Source organism: Phocoena phocoena, chromosome 16 (genome assembly GCF_963924675.1).
Source record: "Phocoena phocoena chromosome 16, mPhoPho1.1, whole genome shotgun sequence".
Lineage (NCBI taxonomy): Eukaryota > Metazoa > Chordata > Mammalia > Artiodactyla > Phocoenidae > Phocoena > Phocoena phocoena.
Window position 1 is genome coordinate 71,593,996 of NC_089234.1, and position 20,738 is coordinate 71,614,733.

Below are 20,738 nucleotides of genomic sequence, written 5' to 3' on the forward strand. Positions count from 1 at the left end.
ACAGTGATTTCCTGTGCTTGGGTTGGGGTGGGAACCTGGTGAACGGGGGCAAGTTTGGGAAGAAGACTTTACACTCTACACTCTATGCCTTTTTAAAAAATTGAAGTATAGTTGATTTACAATGTCGTGTGAGTTTCAGGTGTACGGCAGTGATTCCGAGTCTTTTCCCTTCTAGGTTATTACAAAAATATTGAATAGAGTTCCCTGTGCTATACAGTAGGTCCCCGTTGGTTATCTATTTTATATATGGTAGTGTGTATATGTTAATCCCAAACTCCGAATTTATCCTTTTTATGATATAAAAAACATCTTTTTGGAAACATGTGGATGTATTACTTATTCAAATCAGAAATCAAAATTTTAAAGTTAACTTGGTATATCGATGATATTTTATCCTTTTCCTCTTATATTTTGAGAGAACTTTTTTTATGTTTCAATTTGGGAGGAGATATTTTTAATCTAAAATACCATGCCTCGCTACACTCTAAATATGCTCTTCTTTTTTTCTTTTTGTTTTTGCTTAGGACCTACAGAGAAACACCGCCTTGATCTCACATTACAATGGAATTTAAGAAGCCACCTGACGGTGGCTGGGGCTGGGTGATTGTACTGGCCTCCCTCTTTACTCAGTTTTTGTGTTACGGATCTCCGCTAGCTGTTGGCGTCTTGTACATAGAATGGCTGGACGCCTTTGGTGAAGGGAAGGGAAAAACAGCCTGGGTCGGATCCCTTGCAAGTGGAGTTGGCTTGCTTGCAAGTAAGTGGAGAAACTTATGCTTCTCCTCACTCATTAATCATTTAATTACATTTGCTGCATTATTCACATTGTGCAAGACATAGGAGGCTGTTTTCTTTTTTTAAAGTATAGCACCTACTTTGCTGCCTTCACTGAGATTATAAACCACTCTTTCACTGTCATAAATCTATGTGACAATACAGGAATTCCATCAGAGATTCAGTTGTCCATTCATTCATTCCTTTATATATTTATTTGCTACTGTGTGCCAGGCAGTGTGCTGGATGCTGGATATGAAAGGGTGAATGGCAAACACATCATTTCTGCCTTTAAGAGGCTCAGTCTAGTGAGACACACGTTTCCACAAATAAGAAAGATACAAGGGTATGAGGGCAGTGATCCAGGTATGTGCGATGAACGCTGGTGACCAAAGGACCAAATATTTTTCAGCAGTCCTGAGAACAGTTCCTCTATGATTCATAATTACTCCTCTCTGATTCGGATACACCGTGATCAGATCGCATGTCCTACATTTGTGTCACCTTCTTAAGAAAAATTTGATATGACAAAGAGTAGTCCCTTCTCAACAATGATAATGACATTAAGGATTTAAATATAGTGTTATGTGTAAGATGTATGTGATGTATTTTGTGTGACCTTCATAAAATGTCTCCAAAAGTAATATTCTTTTTTTTTTTAATTTATTTTATTTATTTATTTATATTTGGCTGCGTTGGGTCTTCGTTGCTGTGCGTGGGCTTTCTCTAGTTGCAGCGAGCGGGGTCTACTCTTCGTTGTGGTGCGAGGGCTTCTCATCGTGGTGGCTTCTCTTGTTGTGGCTCACGGGCTCTAGGCGCGCGGGCTTCAGTAGTTCTGGCCCGCGGGCTTAGTAGTTGTGGCTTGCAGACTCTAGAGCGCAGGCTTAGTAGTTGTGGCGCATGGGCTTAGTTGCTCCGTGGCATGTAGGATCTTCCCGGACCAGGGATCGAACCCGTGTCCCCTGCATTGGCAGGCTGATTCTTAACCACTGTGCCACCAGGGAAGCCCCAAAAATAATATTCTTGATAAACATTTATCAAGTATGATATAATAGTGATTCTTAACATCTATAGACAGCACAGTAGAGCGGCTTTTTTTTTAAGGACAAAATCATATGCACTTCAGTTTCTGGAGTCATAGTTTGAGCTCTGCAGTAGTATTTAGTGATCATCAGTCTAACGTACTTGGAACTAGTGAAGAACAGACATGCTGTATACACACTACTATATATAAAATAGATAACTAATAAGTACCTACTGTACAGCACATGGAACTCTGTTCAATACTCTGTAATGGCCTATATGGGAATAGGATCTAAAAAAGAGTGGATATATGAATATGTATAACTGATTCAGTTTGTTGTACAGCAGAAAGTAACACAACATTGTAAGTGAACTACACTCCAATAAAAATTTTTTAAAAAGAACAGATATGCTAAGACGTAGCCCTGGAGTCTTATCCTGAGCTATGACCTTTACATGATTCATTGAGCAAATCACAATCTCTATTCTTTTTTTTTTTTTTTATCATTGTTTTATTTTTTATTTTTTTATTTTTATTTATTTTTTTTAAACATCTTTATTGGGGTATAATTGCTTTACAATGGTGTGTTAGTTTCTGCTTTATAACAAAGTGAATCAGCCATACATATACATATGTTCCCATATGTCTTCTCTCTTGCGTCTCCCTCCCTCCCACTCTCCCCATCCCACCCTTCCAGGTGGTCACAAAGCACCGAGCTAATATCCCTGTGCCTTGCGGCTGCTTCCCCCCAGCTATCTACCTTACTACATTTGTTAGTGTGTATATGTCCATGACTCTCTCTCGCCCTGTCAAAACTCACCCTTCCCCCTCCCCATATCCTCAAGTCCGTTCTCCAGTAGGTCTGCGTCTTAATTCCTATCTTACCCCTAGGTTCTTCATGACATTTTTTTTCCTTAAATTCCATATATATGTGTTAGCATACGGTATTTGTCTTTTTCTTTCTGACTTACTTCACTCTGTATGACAGACTCTAGGTCTATCCATCTCATTACAAATAGCTCAATTTCATTTCTTTTTAAGGCTGAGTAATATTCCATTGTGTATATGTGCCACATCTTCTTTATCCATTCATCCGATGATGGGCGCTTAGGTTGTTTCCATGTCCTGGCTATTGTAAATAGAGCTGCAATGAACATTTTGGTACATGACTCTTTTTGAATTTTGGTTTTCTCAGGGTATATGCCAAGTAGTGGGATTGCTGGGTCATACGGTAATTCTATTTGTAGTTTTTTAAGGAACCTCCATACTGTTCTCCACAGTGGCTGAACCAATTCACATTCCCACCAGCAGTGCAAGAGTGTCCCCTTTTCTCCACACCCTCTCCAGCATTTATTGTTTCTAGATTTTTTGATGATGGCCATTCTGACTGGTGTGAGATGATATCTCATTGTAGTTTTGATTTGCATTTCTCTAATGATTAATGATGTTGAGCATTCTTTCATGTGTTTGTTGGCATTCTGTATATCTTCTTTGGAGAAATGTCTATTTAGGTCTTCTGCCCATTTTTGGATGGGGTTGTTTGTTTTTTTGTTATTGAGCTGCATGAGCTGCTTGTAAATTTTGGAGATTAATCCTTTGTCAGTTGCTTCATTTGCAAATGTTTTCTCCCATTCTGAGGGTTGTCTTTTGGTCTTGGTTATGGTTTCCTTTGCTGTGCAAAAGCTTTGAAGTTTCATTAGGTCCCATTTGTTTATTTTTGTTTTTATTTCCATTACTCTAGGAGGTGGGTCAGAAAGGATCTTGCTGTGATTTATGTCATAGAGTGTTCTTCCTATGTTTTCTTCTAAGAGTTTGATAGTTTCTGGCCTTACATTTAGGTCTTTAATCCATTTTGAGCTTATTTTTGTGTATGGTGTTAGGGAGTGATCTAATCTCATACTTTTACATGTACCTGTCCAGTTTTCCCAGCACCATTTATTGAAGAGGCTGTCCTTTCTCCACTGTACATTCCTGCCTCCTTTATCAAAGATAAGGTGTCCATATGTGCGTGGGTTTATCTCTGGGCTTTCTATCCTGTTCCACTGATCTATCTTTCTGATTTTGTGCCAGTACCATACTGTCTTGATTACTGTTGCTTTGTAATATAGTCTGAAGTCAGGGAGCCTGATTCCTCCAGCTCCTTTTTTTGTTCTCAAGATTGCTTTCGCTATTCGGGGTCTTTTGTGTTTCCATACAAATTGCGAAATTTTTTGTTCTAGTTCTGTGAAAAATGCCAGTGGTAGTTTGATAGGGATTGCATTGAATCTGTAGATTGCTTTGGGTAGTAGAGTCATTTTCACAATGTTGATTCTTCCCATCCAAGAACATGGTATATCTCTCCATCTATTTGTATCATCTTTACTTTCTTTCATCAGTGTCTTATAATTTTCTGCATACAGGTCTTTCGTATCCTTAGGTAGGTTTATTCCTAGATATTTTATTCTTTTTGTTGCAATGGTAAATGGGAGTGTTTTCTTGATTTCACTTTCAGATTTTTCATCATTAGTATATAGGAATGCCAGAGATTTCTGTGCATTAATTTTGTATCCTGCTACTTTACCAAATTCATTGATTAGCTCTAGTAGTTTTCTGGTAGCATCTTTAGGATTCTCTATGTATAGTATCATGTCATCTGCAAACAGTGACAGCTTTACTTCTTCTTTTCCAATTTGGATTCCTTTTATTTCCTTTTCTTCTCTGATTGCTGTGGCTAAAACTTCCAATACTATGTTGAATAAGAGTGGTGAGAGTGGGCAACCTTGTCTTGTTCCTGATCTTAGTGGAAATGCTTTCAGTTTTTCACCATTGAGGATGATGTTTGCTGTGGGCTTGTCATATATGGCCTTTATTATGTTTAGGAAAGTTCCCTTTATGCCTACTTTCTGGAGGGTTTTTATCACAAATGGGTGTTGAATTTTGTCGAAAGCTTTCTCTGCATCTATTGAGATGATCATATGGTTTTTCTCCTTCAATTTGTTAATATGGTTTATCACATTGACAGATTTGCGTATATTGAAGAATCCTTGCATTCCTGGAATAAACCCCACTTGATCATGGTGTATGATCCTTTTAATGTGCTGTTGGATTCTGTTTGCTAGTATTTTGTTGAGGATTTTTGCATCTATGTTCATCAGTGATATTGGCCTGTAGTTTTCTTTCTTTGTGACATCCTTGTCTGGTTTTGGTATCAAGGTGATGGTGGCTTCGTAGAAGGAATTTGGGAGTGTTCCTCCCTCTGCTATATTTTGGAAGAGTTTGAGAAGGATAGGTGTTAGCTCTTCTCTAAACGTTTGATAGAATTCACCTGTGAAGCCATCTGGTCCTGGGCTTTTGTTTGTTGGAAGGTTTTTAATCACAGTTTCAATTTCAGTGCTTGTGATTGGTCTGTTCATATTTTCTGTTTCTTCCTGATTCAGTCTTGGCAGGTTGTGCATTTCTAAGAATTTGTCCATTTCTTCCAGATTGTCCATTTTATTGGCATAGAGTTGCTTGTAGTAATCTCTCATGATTTTTTTTATTTCTGCAGTGTCAGTTGTTACTTCTCCTTTTTCATTTCTAATTCTATTGATTTGAGTCTTCTCCCTTTTTTTCTTGATGAGTCTGGCTAGTGGTTTATCTATTTTGTTTATCTTCTCAAAGAACCAGCTTTTAGTTTTATTGATCTTTGCTATTGTTTCCTTCATTTCTTTTTCATTTATTTCTGATCTGATTTTTATGATTTCTTTCCTTCTGCTAGCTTTGGGGTTTTTTTGTTCTTCTTTCTCTAATTGCTTGAGGTGCAAGGTTACGTTGTTTATTCGAGATGTTTCCTGCTTCTTAAGGTGGGCTTGTATTGCTATAAACTTCCCCCTTAGAACTGCTTTTGCTGCATCCCATAGGTTTTGGGTCGTTGTGTCTCCATTGTCATTTGTTTTTAGGTATTTTTTTATTTCCTCTTTGATTTCTTCAGTGATCACTTCATTATTAAGTAGTGTATTGTTTAGCCTCCATGTGTTTGTATTTTTTACAGATCTTTTCCTGTAATTGATATCTAGTCTCATGGCATTGTGGTCAGAAAAGATACTTGATACAATTTCAGTTTTCTTAAATTTACCAAGGCTTGATTTGTGACCCAAGATATGATCTATCCTGGAGAATGTTCCATGAGCACTTGAGAAAAATGTGTATTCTGTTGTTTTTGGATGGAGTGTCCTATAAATATCAATTAAGTCCATCTTGTTTAATGTATCATTTAAAGCTTGTGTTTCCTTATTTATTTTCATTTTGGATGATCTGTCCGTGGGTGAAAGTGGGGTGTTAAAGTCCCCTACTATGAATGTGTTACTGTTGATCTCCCCTTTTATGGTTGTTAGTATTTGCCTTATGTATTGAGGTGCTCCTATGTTGGGTGCATAAATATTTACAATTGTTATATCTTCTTCTTGGATCGATCCCTTGATCATTATGTAGTGTCCTTCTTTGTCCCTTTTAATAGTCCTTATTTTAAAGTCTATTTTGTCTGATATGAGAATTGCTACTCCAGCTTTCTTTTGGTTTCCATTTGCATGGAATATCTTTTTCCATCCCCTTACTTTCAGTCTGTATGTGTCTCTAGGTCTGAAGTGGGTCTCTTGTAGACAGCATATATAAGGGTCTTGTTTTTGTATCCATTCAGCCAATCTGTGTCTTTTGGTGGGAGCATTTAGTCCATTTACATTTAAGGTAATTATCGATATGTATGTTCCTATTCCCATTTTATATATTGTTTTGGGTTCGCTACTATAGGTCGTTTCCTTCTCTTGTGTTTCTTGTCTAGAGAAGTTCCTTTAGCATTTGTTGTAAAGCTGGTTTGGTGGTGCTGAACTCTCTCAGCTTTTGCTTGTCTGTAAAGGTTTTAATTTCTCCATCAAATGTGAATGAGATCCTTGCTGGGTAGAGTAGTCTTGGTTGCAGGCTTTTCTCCTTCATCACTTTCAGTATGTCCTGCCACTCCCTTCTGGCTTGTAGGGTTTCTGCTGAGAGATCAGCTGTTAACCTTATGGGGATACCCTTGTGTGTTATTTGTTGTTTTTCCCTTGCTGCTTTTAATATGCTTTCTTTGTATTTAATTTTTGACAGTTTGATTAATATGTGTCTTGGCGTGTTTCTCCTTGTATTTATCCTGTATGGGACTCTCTGTGCTTCCTGGACTTGATTAACTATTTCCTTTCCCATATTAGGGAAGTTTTCAACTATAATCTCTTCAAATATTTTCTCAGTCCCTTTCTTTCTTTCTTCTTCTTCTGGAACCCCTATAATTCGAATGTTGGTGCGTTTCATGTTGTCCCAGAGGTCTCTGAGACTGTCCTCAGTTCTTTTCATTCTTTTTTCTTTATTCTGCTCTGCAGTAGTTATTTCCACTACTTTATCTTCCAGGTCACTTATCCGTTCTTCTGCCTCAGTTATTCTGCTATTGATCCTATCTAGAGTGCTTTTAATTTCATTTATTGCGTTGTTCATCGTTGCCTGTTTCATCTTTAGTTCTTGTAGGTCCTTGTTAACTGTTTCTTGCATTTTGTCCATTCTACTTCCAAGATTTCGGATCATCCTTACTATCATTATTCTGAATTCTTTTTCAGGTAGATTGCCTATTTCCTCTTCATTTGTTAGGTCTGGTGGGTTTTTATCTTGCTCCTTCATCTGCTGTGTGTTTTTCTGTCTTCTCATTTTGCTTATCTTACTGTGTTTGGGGTCTCCTTTTTGCAGGCTGCACTTTCGTAGTTCCCGTTGTTTTTGATGTCTGTCTCCAGTGGCTAAGGTTGTTTCAGTGGGTTGTGTAGGCTTCCTGGTGGAGGGGACTAGTGCCTGTGTTGTGCTGGATGAGGCTGGATCTTGTCTCTCTAGTGGGCAGGTTCACGTCTGGTGGTGTGTTTTGGGGTGTCTGTGGCCTTATTATGATTTTAGGCAGCCTCTCTGCTAATGGGTGGGGTTGTGTTCCTGTTTTGCTAGTTGTTTGGCATAGGTTGTCCAGCACTGTGGCTTGCTGGTCGTTGAGTGAAGCTGGGTGCTGGTGTTAAGATGGAGGTCTCTGGGATATTTCCACCGTTTAATATTATGTGGAGCTGGGAGGTCTCTTGTTGACCAGTGTCCTGAAGTTGGCTCTCCTACCTCAGAGGCAGAGCCCTGACTCCTGGCTGGAGCACCAAGAGCCTTTCATCCACACAGCAGATCACATGGCCGACCAATTGGAGAACAGCATCTGAAACGGGGGGCTGGAGAGGCTGGACGGTTGTTTCCAGTCTGTTCCCAGACGGTCCCAAGGACTGACTTCCTGGGGCTCCTTCCTTGGAGGGCACTTTAGGGATCCACACTCAGAAAACGCGGTTAGTTGTGGCATTAAAACCCGTCAGGCCAGAGATAGTATTTCTTTCGTTCATCTGCACCACAATCGTTAGTCCATGCCCACAGCATGCTGGCTTAACAGAAACTTACAATCTCTATTCTTATGGGGAAAATAAGGACAGTGAGTGTGGTGATTTATAAGGTATTTTTCAACTCTAAAATGATTTACAAAGAAAATGCATTGGCCATTCCTTCTTTTAAATCTGTTATCTTTCCTGATCACTAAAGGGGACTTCTTAAAACAAAACAAAACAAAAATAGTTGCTTCCAATTGATGAATTACTTGTTAAATTAAAAACAAGACTTGAAAAACAATGCTGGATCATGTGGCCACGTCGGATAAGAGAACTAAACATAACTAAACAAATGAAAATAACACTGTCATTATAAGCGTCAGAAAAGCAGGAAACATTTGCCAAGATTTGTTTGAAAGAGTTTTTCAAAATGTGGATTGTTTGTAAAGCTGTCAAAGTACAAGTGGATGATGATTGATATGTTTGAGAATATAATTTTTAGAAAATGATCTGGTGAGAAGAGAATTTTTAAATGTTCTCCTATTAGTCATTTCTTTTTTGGCTGTGTCGGGTCTTAGTTGCGGCATGCGGGATCTTTGTTGAGGCATGCAGGATCTTTCACTGTGGTGCAGGCTCTTCTTTGTGGCACGGGCTTCTCTCTAGTTGTAGCAGCAGGTTTTCTCTCTCTAGTTGTAGTGGGCAGGCTCCAGGGCGCGTGGGCTCTCTAGTTGTGGTGTGCGGGTTCCAGAGCACATGGGCTCGGTAGTTTGCGGCACGCAGGCTCTCTCCTTGAGGCGCAAGAGCTCAGTAGTTGCAGTGCGCGGGCTTAGTTGCCCCGTGGCATGTGGGATCTTAGTTCCCCGACCAGGGATCGAACCCTGAGTCCCCTGCATTGGAAGGCAGATTCTTTACCACTGGACCACCAGGGAAGTCCCAATTAGTCATCGTTTCTATTAACAAATACAAAGTTAAACAGAAGTTCAATTACCTTGCCTTCCAGCACAGGTCAAAGGGTAATTGAAATGCTATCTCTGTTAGCACATACTTGGAGAACAAAGCTGTTTTTCAGGAAGTCTGTCCAGGTAAGACTTGAGGGTTTGAGGTGGTCAGGGAAGCTGAGATCTTCTTAGGGATGGATGGGGTATTGGTGGTCAGAGCCGATGCTGAGGCTCTGAAAACTGAACTGCAGCTCTCCACTTTCTGCAGGTTCCTAGGTGGATGGACCAGTCTGTCTCAGGGGCCACAAGCAGCTCCCTTCACTTGTAGGCGGGACCAGCTACATAATTTGCAATACCACGTGCAAAATGAAAATGCAAGGCCTCCAGTTACAGAAGTTAAGAATTTCAAGACAGCAGCAGCAGGGCAGCAGACCAAGTGCACGGCCCTTCTCAGAGCTGAGTCCGGGCAGCGGCATTGGTTGCGTGCCTACGAGGCCAGCCCCGCTTGATGGGCTGGAGAGAGAGAGCATCCCAGCAAACGTCCAGGGAATGAACAAGTACTGGAGGAGTGTTGGGCTGAAGTCAGAGCTAATCTGAGTCCTGGCTGTACCACCCTGTAGCTGAGGGACCTCGTGCAAGTAACTTATCTTCAGTGTCTTCAGCTAGATGAGAAGACCCTCGAAGCAGCTAATCAGAGCTTTTGCAGATAAACATAGAATACGGAGACCAAAGGGTTCCAGAATGAGGAAGCAGTGAGAAAAAAATGATGACTGGAGAGCTAAGACTTACGGGTGTGTGTTTGTGTACATGCCTGTGTGCACTTAAGTTAGTGGCCACTGAGTATCTGTGTTGTCGGCTTCCCTTGGCTCTTCATAGCATAAATGAAGGGACAAATCCTGAAAGCTATGTAATACAGTATTAGCAAGAGGGCGTCTAGCGGTGTTTGAGCCACATTCATCATGTACTTTGTGGACAACTTTCTTCTACACGAAAACAAACGGATCGGATCCGGTCCTACCTTGGAAATAGGAAAAGTACATCTCATCATGATTGTCAGTGATTCTTAACCAGGGAGATAATCAGAATCATCTGTAGAAAGATTTCAGCATGTAAATGCTTGGATTTGACCCTCAGACATTCTAATTCAGTCAGTCTGCAGTGGGGCCCACATACGTGACTCTTTTTCAAGCCCCCAAAGTGATTTTCAGTTGGGAGCTACCACTGGCTTAAGCCCTCTCTGCTTAGATGGCAGTCTTGCACTCCTTGATGATTCTCAAATGTATATTGGTGCTGACATATTTATACAGGGAACTCTTGTAGCTTTCTGTCTGCTTGAATGTGTCACTGTGTATGCCATGTAAACCGTGACAAATTGTGTCCAGTGGCCCCAATTCTGGGGAATAAACACATAAACGGACATCTTTGCATCCTTTTTGATTTATATATATATGTATTATATATTTACATAAATACATCTTTGATAGTTGCTCTTAAAATCAGGAGTATATATGAATTACTTGAGCTTGTCTAAAAAGCCAGTTTCTTACTCATCGGTGCTGTGAGGTGGGGACGGAGGGTGGTCCCAGGAATCTTCTTTTTAACTAGTTACCCAGGTGATTCTGATGCAGCAAGCCATATCGTAGCTGTGAGGAACATGAGTTGTTTTCTTTACCCAGTTTTGTCCAGAGAAGGCCTGGTAGGTGTCGTCCTTGACTAGTTCTGTGATCCGACCTCTGGAGATTTATAATTGAGTAAGCACAGCAGAGGTACATTTGCTAAGCAACATACAAAGGCTGCTTTTCATGTACTTGTCCCTTTAGTTCAAAAAGTGCCCCTTGGTCTTCCCTGGTGGCGCAGTGGTTGGGAGTCCGCCTGCCGAAGCAGGGGACGCGGGTTCGTGCCCCGGTCCGGGAGGATCCCACGTGCCGCCGAGCGGCTGGGCCCGGGAGCCACGGCCGCTGCGCCTGCGCGTCCGGAGCCTGTGCTCCGCAACGGGAGGGGCCCGCGTACCGCAAAAAAAAAAAAAAAAAAAAACACAAAAACCCAAAAAGTGCCCCTTGTGTGCCTGGCTCAATACCAGCCACCTTTACTTACTTGATCTTGGTCGATCCTCATAATAACACACTGAAATAGGCATTATTGTCCTTAAGGTTTAGTGACCTGCCCAAGATGAACACATTGTCTAAGAGGAAGATTGGAAAAAAAAGGAGACAAAGATGGACACCCAAGCAATGGTTTTTCTAACCTGTTAAGTCTGTTTCTTCATCTTTAAATTGGAGATAATAAAAGTACCTACCTGGGACTTCCCTGGTGGTCCAGTGGTTAAGACTCCACATCTTCCACTGCAGGGGGCATGGGTTCCATCCTTGGTTGGGGAATTAAGATTCTGCATGCTGCGCGGCACAGCCAAAAATATAAACAAATAAAAAATAAAAGTACCTACCTTATATGATTGCCATGTAGAATACTTGAGATGGTGCTCGGCATATGGTAGGTACTCAACAAATATTAGTTATTAAAGAACAACGATCCCCCACAAATAAAATTACTCTCCCAGGCAGTCCCAGCCAAACTGTGGAATCTGCAAAAGAAAGGGACCGGGCTTCCCTGGTGGCGCAGTGGTTGAGAGTCCGCCTGCCGATGCAGGGGACACGGGTTCGTGGCCTGGTCCGGGAAGATCCCACATGCTGCGGAGCCTGCGCGTCCGGAGCCTGTGCTCCGCAGCGGGAGAGGCCACAGCAGTGAGAGGCCCGCGTACCGCAAAGAAAAAAAAAAAAAAGAAAGGGACCCTTCAGCCTGAAAGACAAAGACATTTCTAGGGGGATGGGCAGGAGGGAGAGCTGTCAAGATTGTATCTAAGCATCTGGAATTTAAAGGCCCACCCATTGTCTTTAACAAACCCAGATTTGGACAGTAGCTAAGAATAGCTGAAAGACATGCAATTCTTAACTTTATACTCTTTATAACCTTAATTCTTTCTCTTTGAAACTTGAGTAATTGAGAAAATACTAAGAAGTAGACCTCTCATCTGAATTGTTTTTCCAGATGATCCTTAGGATGAAGAAAGCTGAATATCAAGGATTCGGCCTCCCTCAGTTACACACCGTCATCACGCACACTCAGAGAATCTCTTCTCCTGTGTGTTAGGGAGGCCCAGACATCATCTCTGCTATAAGGGATTTAGAGTCTCAGGGCAGAGACAAAAAAAAAGGGTAGTAATGCCTTGAGACTTCACCACAAATACCAAGAACAGCAAGAACAAGGCAGTCTCTGGAGTTTTATAGAGATAGGCTGTGAAGTGGTCCAGAGGGGAGGGTGGGCTGGGCCAGAGGCATGGGCATGGAGAGGGCAGTCCACGCGGAGTCCCCGTATGCAAAGCCCTGGCATCGCGCTGCAGGTGATGCAGTCTGGTAGAGTACATTTGGCTGCAGGAGGAGTGATGTGTTAGGAGCTGTGATAGTCTGTGTCTACTTGGCTAGTGCTGCATTCCACGGTTAGTCAAACACTCATGGAGGTATCACTGTGAAGGTATCTTATAGATGCGCTCCAAGTCCATAATCAATTGACTTGAAGTAAGCGAGATTATATTAAATAATCTAGGTGGATCTGATTCAATTCACTGAAAGTCTTTATGAGTAGAAATGAGCTTTTCCAGAAGAAGAAATTCAGCCTACGGCTATAGCTTCATCCTGTGGGAGAGAGTTCCAATCAGCCCTTCCTGAGGCCTAGTCCTGTGGATGCTGTCCTTGCCTAGCCAGGTCCCAAAACCACGTAAGCCAGTTCCTTACAATAAATCTCTTAATGGAAGTCTTCTTCTGGTTCAGTTTCTCTGGTAGAAACCTGAAGGATTCAGAAGGAATGGAAGGTAACTGAACTAAAGGGCGATCATGGCCTTATATTGTTTTAAGTTGGGAGAAGGCACGCTTTGGTTGGGTGTTATGCTTCACATTCAAGGAGAAGGGTGGGACCATTTTTCTGACCACAGAGGTGCTGATACAGCAGGGAGATCTTTTGTTCTGTAGTTTTGTACTCCAGATAGATTTAACAGTCCCCTCCCTCTCTCTTTTTTTTGTCTTTAATTCCTCCAAAGATCTTCAAATCCCTAATGAGTCAGTACCTCTATCTCCGGGTTAATATAATGAGTCAGTAGCCAACAGGCTTGCCGCATGAGTTGTGAGTGTTGGCAGAGCTGGCTTTCAGCATTGTCTGTACGGTTTTACCCCCTGTTAACTCCTTGCGTAGGACTGAATTCCTGCCTCCTACAAGGATGCTGTTACATTGGCCCATTCCCAGTGTGCTAGGCAGGTCTAGGGTTTGGTGAGAATCTTGGCAGGTTTTGCTGACTTGAAGAAGGCAAATGTACATGATACACCAAAGCAACCGATAAGCAAGGTGATCGGTATACTTGAGAGCAAGGATTTGAGTGGGTGTGGTTCTGTAGTAGTGCCTTTTTCTTCCCCAGGAAGATGAACTTAAAATTCCTGGTCTCAGGGACTTCCCTGGCGGTCCAGTGGTTAAGACTCCACCTTCCAGTGCGGGGCGCGGGTTCCCTCCCTGGTCGGGGAACTAAGGTCCCACATGCTGCGGGGTGTGGCCAAAAATTAAAAAAAAAAAAGGGGGGGGAGTAAGAAGTGAGAAACCTGCCAGTTTGTTGGGCTCCCCGCCTTGTAAGTAGAGGGATAGGACTCGTGGGCCTAATCAATCTGCTGTCTTAGGAAATCCTTGCAGTGCTACAAGCACACAGCCTGGTTACTGCTATAATTTATTTCTCATTGTACCGTCAGCATACTTATGACAGTAGGCCTGGCCATCCTACCACTGTGGGAACTCTCTGAAACTTTCTGGGAGAGAGAAGTGCATGGAAGTTGATTTCTTTCCCAAAGGGAATAATTTCTTTTCCAAAGCTGTCTTATAAAAATTACAACTTGGAGAACCACATTATAATTCTCCTCTCTCCATTGAGAATGTATTTTCATCTCTTTTGACAATACTTCACAGCCCAGTTCAAGGCTCAGTTCTTTGGCCCATGGTGATCTCCCTTTTCTGAAATCCCCAAACACATGATCTGAACCTTTCTTTTGTGCTTATTGCCCATGGCCTTAGGTTTTGATATGTGTTTGTTTTGCATTTTGGTCTAGGTCAGAAATTTTGTGTCTTCTTCTCTGTGTCCTTATCTACCATGATATGGGACTCCAGTGCTGTGTGGTCCAGTACAGTAAGCACTGGCCACATGTGGCTGTTGGGCACTTGAAATGTGGCTAGTCCAAGATGAGATGTGCTATAAGTGTAACAAATACACAGTGAATTTCAAAGACTTAGTACAAAACAAAGGAGTGTAAAATATCTCTTTAATCATGTTGAAATGATGATGTTTTCGATGTATTTGGTTAGATAAAATATATTATTGAAATCAATTTTACCTCTTATTTATCTAATGTAGCTAGTAGAAAGTTTAAAATTCCATGTGTGCCTCCTTATCTTTCTGTTTTGCAGCAGTGCTGCTCTAATGGATGCTTGGTAAATAGTGAAGGAATGGTAATGGTCAAATATTTACTCTTTTGTTTGATTAATGCAGACCTAAATTTATGTTACTAACAAACTTTTAAAGATGTGTATTCTTCCTATTAATTTTAATAGCCAGCAAAAATTTAACTCCATTTCTTCCCACATTACCCTGAAGGGCTAAAGGAAACAGTTTCATCCCTTAACGTGTACATCATTCTGACTTCCTTAGAACAGCTCATCCTTCTCATTTTCTTTCTTTTTTTAAAAAATAATTTTTTGGGGGGTATAGTTGATTTTCAGTGTTGTGTTAGTTTCTGCTGTACAGCAAAGTGAATCAGTTATACATATGCATATGCATATATCCACTCTTTTTTTAGATTCTTTTCCCATATAGGTCATTACAGAACACCGAGTAGTGTTCCCTGTGCTATACAGTAGGTTCTTATTAGTTATCTATTTTATATATAGTAGTGTATATATGTCAATCCCAGTCTCCCAATTTATCCCTCCCCTCCTTTCCCCCTTGGTAACCATAAGTTTGTTTTCTACATCTGTGACTCTGTTTTGTAAATAAGTTCATTTGTACCATTTTTTAGATTCCACGAAAAGCAGTATCATATGATATTTGTCTTTGTCTGACTTACTTCACTTAGTATGATCAGCTCTAGGTCCATCCATGTCACTGCAAATGGCATTATTTTGTTCTCTTTTATGGCTGAGTAATATTCTGTTGTATATATGTACCACATCTTCTCATCCTTCTCATTTTCTAATTCACCCTTGATCATAACAAAACACTTTTTCCGCAAGAGTTTTCATTTTCATTTCCTTCATTTAATTCCCCTCATTGGCTGAGAATGATATCAATCAGTCTGATTTGCAGATGACCATTAACAAATGATTTTATGTTTTTGTTTCGTTTTGTATTTAAGAGGTTGTAAGGCTTGAAAGTCCGACCGCATCCTCCTTTCGTTCCTCATTCATCACTTGGGTTTATAGCAACAGTCCCTGACCTTTTTGGCACCAGGGACTGGTTTCGTGGAAGACAATTTTTCCATGGAGTGGGAGATGGTTCAGGCAGTAATGTGAGCGGTGGGGAGCGGCAGATGACGCTGTGCTCGCTCGCCCACCACTCACCTCCTGCTGTGCGGCCTGGTTCCTAACAGGCCTCAGGACCAGTACTGGTCTGTGGCCCAGAGGTTGGAGACCCTTGGTTTATAGAGTTACTCCCTAATATATAGATTCTTACCTTTTTTGAGGGAACGTGTCAGCATTGTGCCAAAGATGTTGCCAGGCTACTATGCAGGAGAACGGAATATCTTTTAAGAGCCCTGCATACGTCTTAGCGCCCCACCTGCCACCTGCCATCCTCAGACCCGTCTTCTGTTCTGACTGCTAGCTCTGCTACGTAGCATTTTCAGTTCATCCAACCGATCAAGATTAATCACCCAGGCAGAAGGTAGTAATAATGGCCCCTAAACCCCAATACACATACAACCGTGAGTTCAAGAAGACTTTTTATGAAAGGCAAAATGAATATAAAGGCAGTGATATGTAGTGTGTGTGTGTAACTATCCTCTTTTTTTTTTTTTTAGGAAATTTCTTCACCTATTTATAAAAATCCTCAAATAGAAAAAAACACAAGGAAAATTAGGCAATCTTTTGAACTGATTGATAATGAAAATAATATATTATTTTTTTCATTAAGCCAAAGTTGTGATTAGTGGGCAATGTAAGCTTTAAATTTGTATACTAAGGAAAAATTATAATTTCTATAACCGTTTTCCAGGACAGAAGTCTGGCAGACTTGGCTGGGTACGCTGCTTAGGGTCTCAGAAGGCCAAAATCAGGGTGTCAGCTGTTCTCGGCCCTTATCCGGAGACTGAGGGAAAGTCCATTTTAAGGCTCACTAGGTTGTTAGCTAAATTCAATTCTGTGTGGCTGTAGGACTGAAGTCCTCATTTCTTCACTAGCCTTTGCCCAGAGGTCATTCTCGGTTTCTAGAAAGGAACACTGTTCAAACTCATTTATAAGGTTAAAATTATCCTGACTCTAAAACCAGACTGATACATTACAAAACAAACAAATAAACAAACAAAATGAATATAAAGGCAGTGATATGTAGTGTGTGTGTGTGTGTGTGTGTGTGTGTAACTTCTTACTGGCTTCCGTTTTACGCTGAAATTGTATCCTTCTCACTATTTCCTTATTAAAATATTCCTTCTTCCTCTTTAATGAAATGACAGTGATAATAGATAGTTATTACCTTAAAAAATGTCTTTACTTGTCAAAATAGGAAAATTGGCAACCCAGTGATGACGTTCCTCTCTCCCTTTTTTTCTAAAATTTTATAGATTCCAAGGAGTGGAGTTACTGGTTCATATTACAAGTTAAGTACCTTTTGTTCCAAAGGTCCCTTCTGCAAAGTAAAAGACCTGAAGCCTCATAAGAAATCTCCCCTGAGAGTAGTCCTTTGATTTAATGAATCTGAGTAATTCAGATGAGGAGTGCTGAGGAGTAATCTATGGTTTATCATCTTGGAGAACTTGCCTGTTACTAGGAAGAGCTAAACACATAAATGTGTCAGTTTTGTCGATGTGACTCACTGGTCACTTCCAGTTATACTTTGCCCTAATTGTTATTGATGAAACCTGGGGCTATTGTGGTTTAAATCTGTGTAAATCAAGTCTAGAAATACCCTGGTTCTGAGGATGAGAATAAAATAGTTTGCTCTAAACTTTTAAACACCAAAATGAACATAAATCTCATGTTTTCATCTTCTGTAAATTCATAAAATTACTTGGGCTGTAAGATATTAACAAAAGTACATAGGTGTTTTTTAAATTGATATTTCTAGAAAAACATTAAGGTGCCAATGGAAATACATCTCAATTGGGAAGAATGCTGGGCTGACTTTGGCCTTAGCCCTGTCATTGATTAGCTATGGATTCTTGGTCAAATCACATGATCCTTCTAAACTACAGTTTCATCATTTTTTAAATGAGGTCTTTGGACCCTTTCCAAGGCCCCATTCAGCTCTAAAATTCTTTGTCTTTAACCTCTGACATGAAGATTTTTTCCTCTAAGTAAGCAGCAGGTGGTGGTGTGAAAGTAGAGAATTTTTTTTCTTCTAGTTTTGTTGAGATATAATGGACATACAGCCCTGTATAAGGTTAAGGTGTACAGCACAGTGATTTGACTTACATCGATCATGAATTGATTACCACAATAAGTTTAGTGAACCTCCATCATGTCATATAGGTACAAGATTAAAGCGATAGAAAAAAATATGTTTTCCCTTGTGATGAGAGCTCTCAGGATTTACCCTCTTAACAACTTTCATATGTAACACACAACAGTGTTAATTATATTTATCATGTTGTCCATTTCATCACTAGTACTTACTTATCTTTTTTTTTTTTTTTTTTTTTTTGCGGTACGCGGGCCTCTCGCTGTTGTGGCCTCTCTCGTTGCGGAGCACAGGCTCCGGACGCGCAGGCTCAGCGGCCATGGCTCACAGGCCCAGCTGCTCCGTGGCATGCGGGATCCTCCCGGACCGGGGCACAAACCCGTGTCGGCAGGCGGACTCTCAACCACTGGGCCACCAGGGAAGCCCGTACTTATTTATCTTATAACTGGAAATTTATACCTTTTGACCACTATCATCCAAGTCCCCCTCCCCCATCCCCTACCTTTGGTAACCACAAATTCGATCTCTTTTTCTATGAGTCTTTTTGTTGGCTTGTTTGTTTTTGAAGTATAACTGCCTTACAACACTATATTAGTTCCAGTACACAACATAGTGATTTGATATTTCTACACATCTTAAAATGATCACCACAATGAGTGTAATTACAGTATGTTACCATACTAAGATATTACATAACTTTTGACTATATTCCCCACACAGTACATTTCATACCTGTGACTCATTTATTTTGTAACTGGAAGTTCTAACCTCTTAATTTCCCTCATCTATTTCTCTTTCCCCCTACGCCCCTCCCCTCTGGCAACCACGTGTTTGTTCTCTGACTCTGTGTATCTATGACTCTGTTTCTGTGTAAATATGTTTTTTCATTTGTTTTGTTTTTTAGATTACACATATGAGTGAAATCATACAGTATTTGTCTTTCTCTGTCTGACTTATTTCACTTAGTATAATGTTCTCTAGGTCCATCCATGCTGTCACAAATGACAAGATTTCATTCTTTTTTTATAGCTGAGTAATATTCCATTGTATATATATACCACATCCATTCATCTATTGATGGGCACTTAAGTTGGTTTCATATCCTGGCTATTGTATATAATGCTGCAGTGAAGATAGGGATGCATATATCTTTTCAAATTAGTGTTCTTGTTTTCTTTGGATAAATACCCAGGAGTAGAATTGCTGGATCGTATGGTAGTTCTATTTTTAAGTTTTCGAGGAATCTCCATATTGTTTTCCGTTGTGACTGTACCAGTTTACCTTCCCACCAACAGTGCATGAGGGTTCCCTTTTATCCACATCCTTATCAACACTTGTTATTTGTTATCTTTTTGATAAAGGCCAGACAGGTGTGAGGTGAGAAGTTTTTTAAAAATAGTTTTCAATTTGCTGTTTTCATCTGTCAAAGAACTTCTGCTCATTTCTTCCTTAGGCTTAATTTTATTCAAAGAATCATGTATTAGGCAAACATGATTTAAGAATTTATCACAAAATTTATGATAATATTATACATTTTATAAAATAGTTGTTTTGGTTGTACATGCTGTGAAAATTATTACCCTTCACCCCACCCCCATCTTCCCAAACTTTGAGTTTCCTTGTAGGGTTAACATGCCTTAAGGAGCATAAATTTAAAGTCCTGCTTTGAGAATGAAACTTGAAACTTTTCAAGTATGCCAGTAACAATCTCTATTTCAATTCCGTGTGCCTGTTAAATTTGTAAACACTGACTGTCAATGTCAATACAATTTGGTAAACAACATAGAAGGGTCATGACTTTATGATGTCAACATCCTTTTATGAAACTTAAAATCATTTCTATTTTTGAAGTATCTAAGTGTTTCTCATTGGGTATACACACAGCTCAACTGTAAGATAAGTTTGGTCTTTCAAATGGATTTTCCTCCTAAAACACTGGAGTAGAATATTCCCCTCTGTCATGTAAATATATCAGTCTGCTCTTCCATACTGGCTCACACAAGAGGGCTTGAAATGACAGGGGCCAGTTCATGACCAGGGAGGAATGTGGGATGGCTCTAGGCATTGAAAGCTGGTGGTATCTCAGTGGTCATAACCTGGTCTTAAATACGTGCTTAGGAGACTCTCTGTTATTGGTAAGAACGGGCTTGGGATCATCAGATCCTGGCTCCACCACTTGCTAACAGTGAGACTGTGGATGGATGACACTATCTCTCCATTTGAGGTTTCCTAAAATGTTTTAAGATATGTACAGAAAAGTGTGCATATCATGAGAGTATAGCTCAGTGAATTGTTTTACAAACCAGACACACCCATGTAATGAGCACATTCACATCCAGGAACAGGACGTTAGCAGTACCTAGAAGTTGGGCTGTGTTTCCTTCTGGTTATAGCTTCCTACCCCCTACCAAAGACCCCCTATCCTGACTTCTGACTGTAGATTAATTTTGTCTGTTTTTGTACTTCTTATGATTGGTATTACACAATGTGTACTTTTTCTTGTCGTATCTTTCACTCCACATACATTTGTGAGATACACCTGCATTACTGTGTATAGCTGTAGGTCATTCATTCTCATGGCCATATGGTAGTCCATTGTACGAATACACCAGAATCTACTTATACCTTCCACTACTGAGGAACATCTGGATCTGTGGGTGCTGGCTACTATGACTAGTTCTGCTATGACCATTTATGTCCATGACGTTTGGTGTGGGTGTACATAGAAGTAGAACTTCAGAGTCATACAGCGCTGTGTTCCGCTTTGGGAGATCACGCTAGCAGTTTATGGGAGTTGTGATTGCTGCACATCCTTGCTCACACTTATTGTTGCCTGCCTTTTGCCATTCTGGTGAGCATGCTTTTTAAAAATTGGGAATAATGATTTGTACCTTGAAAGGTTGTTGTGAACTCAATTAAGATGTTTCTCTTTG

At 40.5% G+C, this 20,738-nt stretch overlaps 1 protein-coding gene across 1 annotated transcript in view; it reads left to right on the forward strand.

Moving 5' to 3' along the window:
- The first annotated feature begins 561 nt into the window (after positions 1–561).
- The window catches only part of SLC16A9 (solute carrier family 16 member 9), a 41,333-nt gene continuing 21,156 nt past the window's right edge, over positions 562–20,738 (forward strand). Inside the window, exon 1 of the mRNA XM_065893929.1 lies at positions 562–757. Coding sequence (XP_065750001.1) covers positions 562–757 — 196 coding nt within the window. The remainder of the gene's footprint in view (positions 758–20,738) is intronic.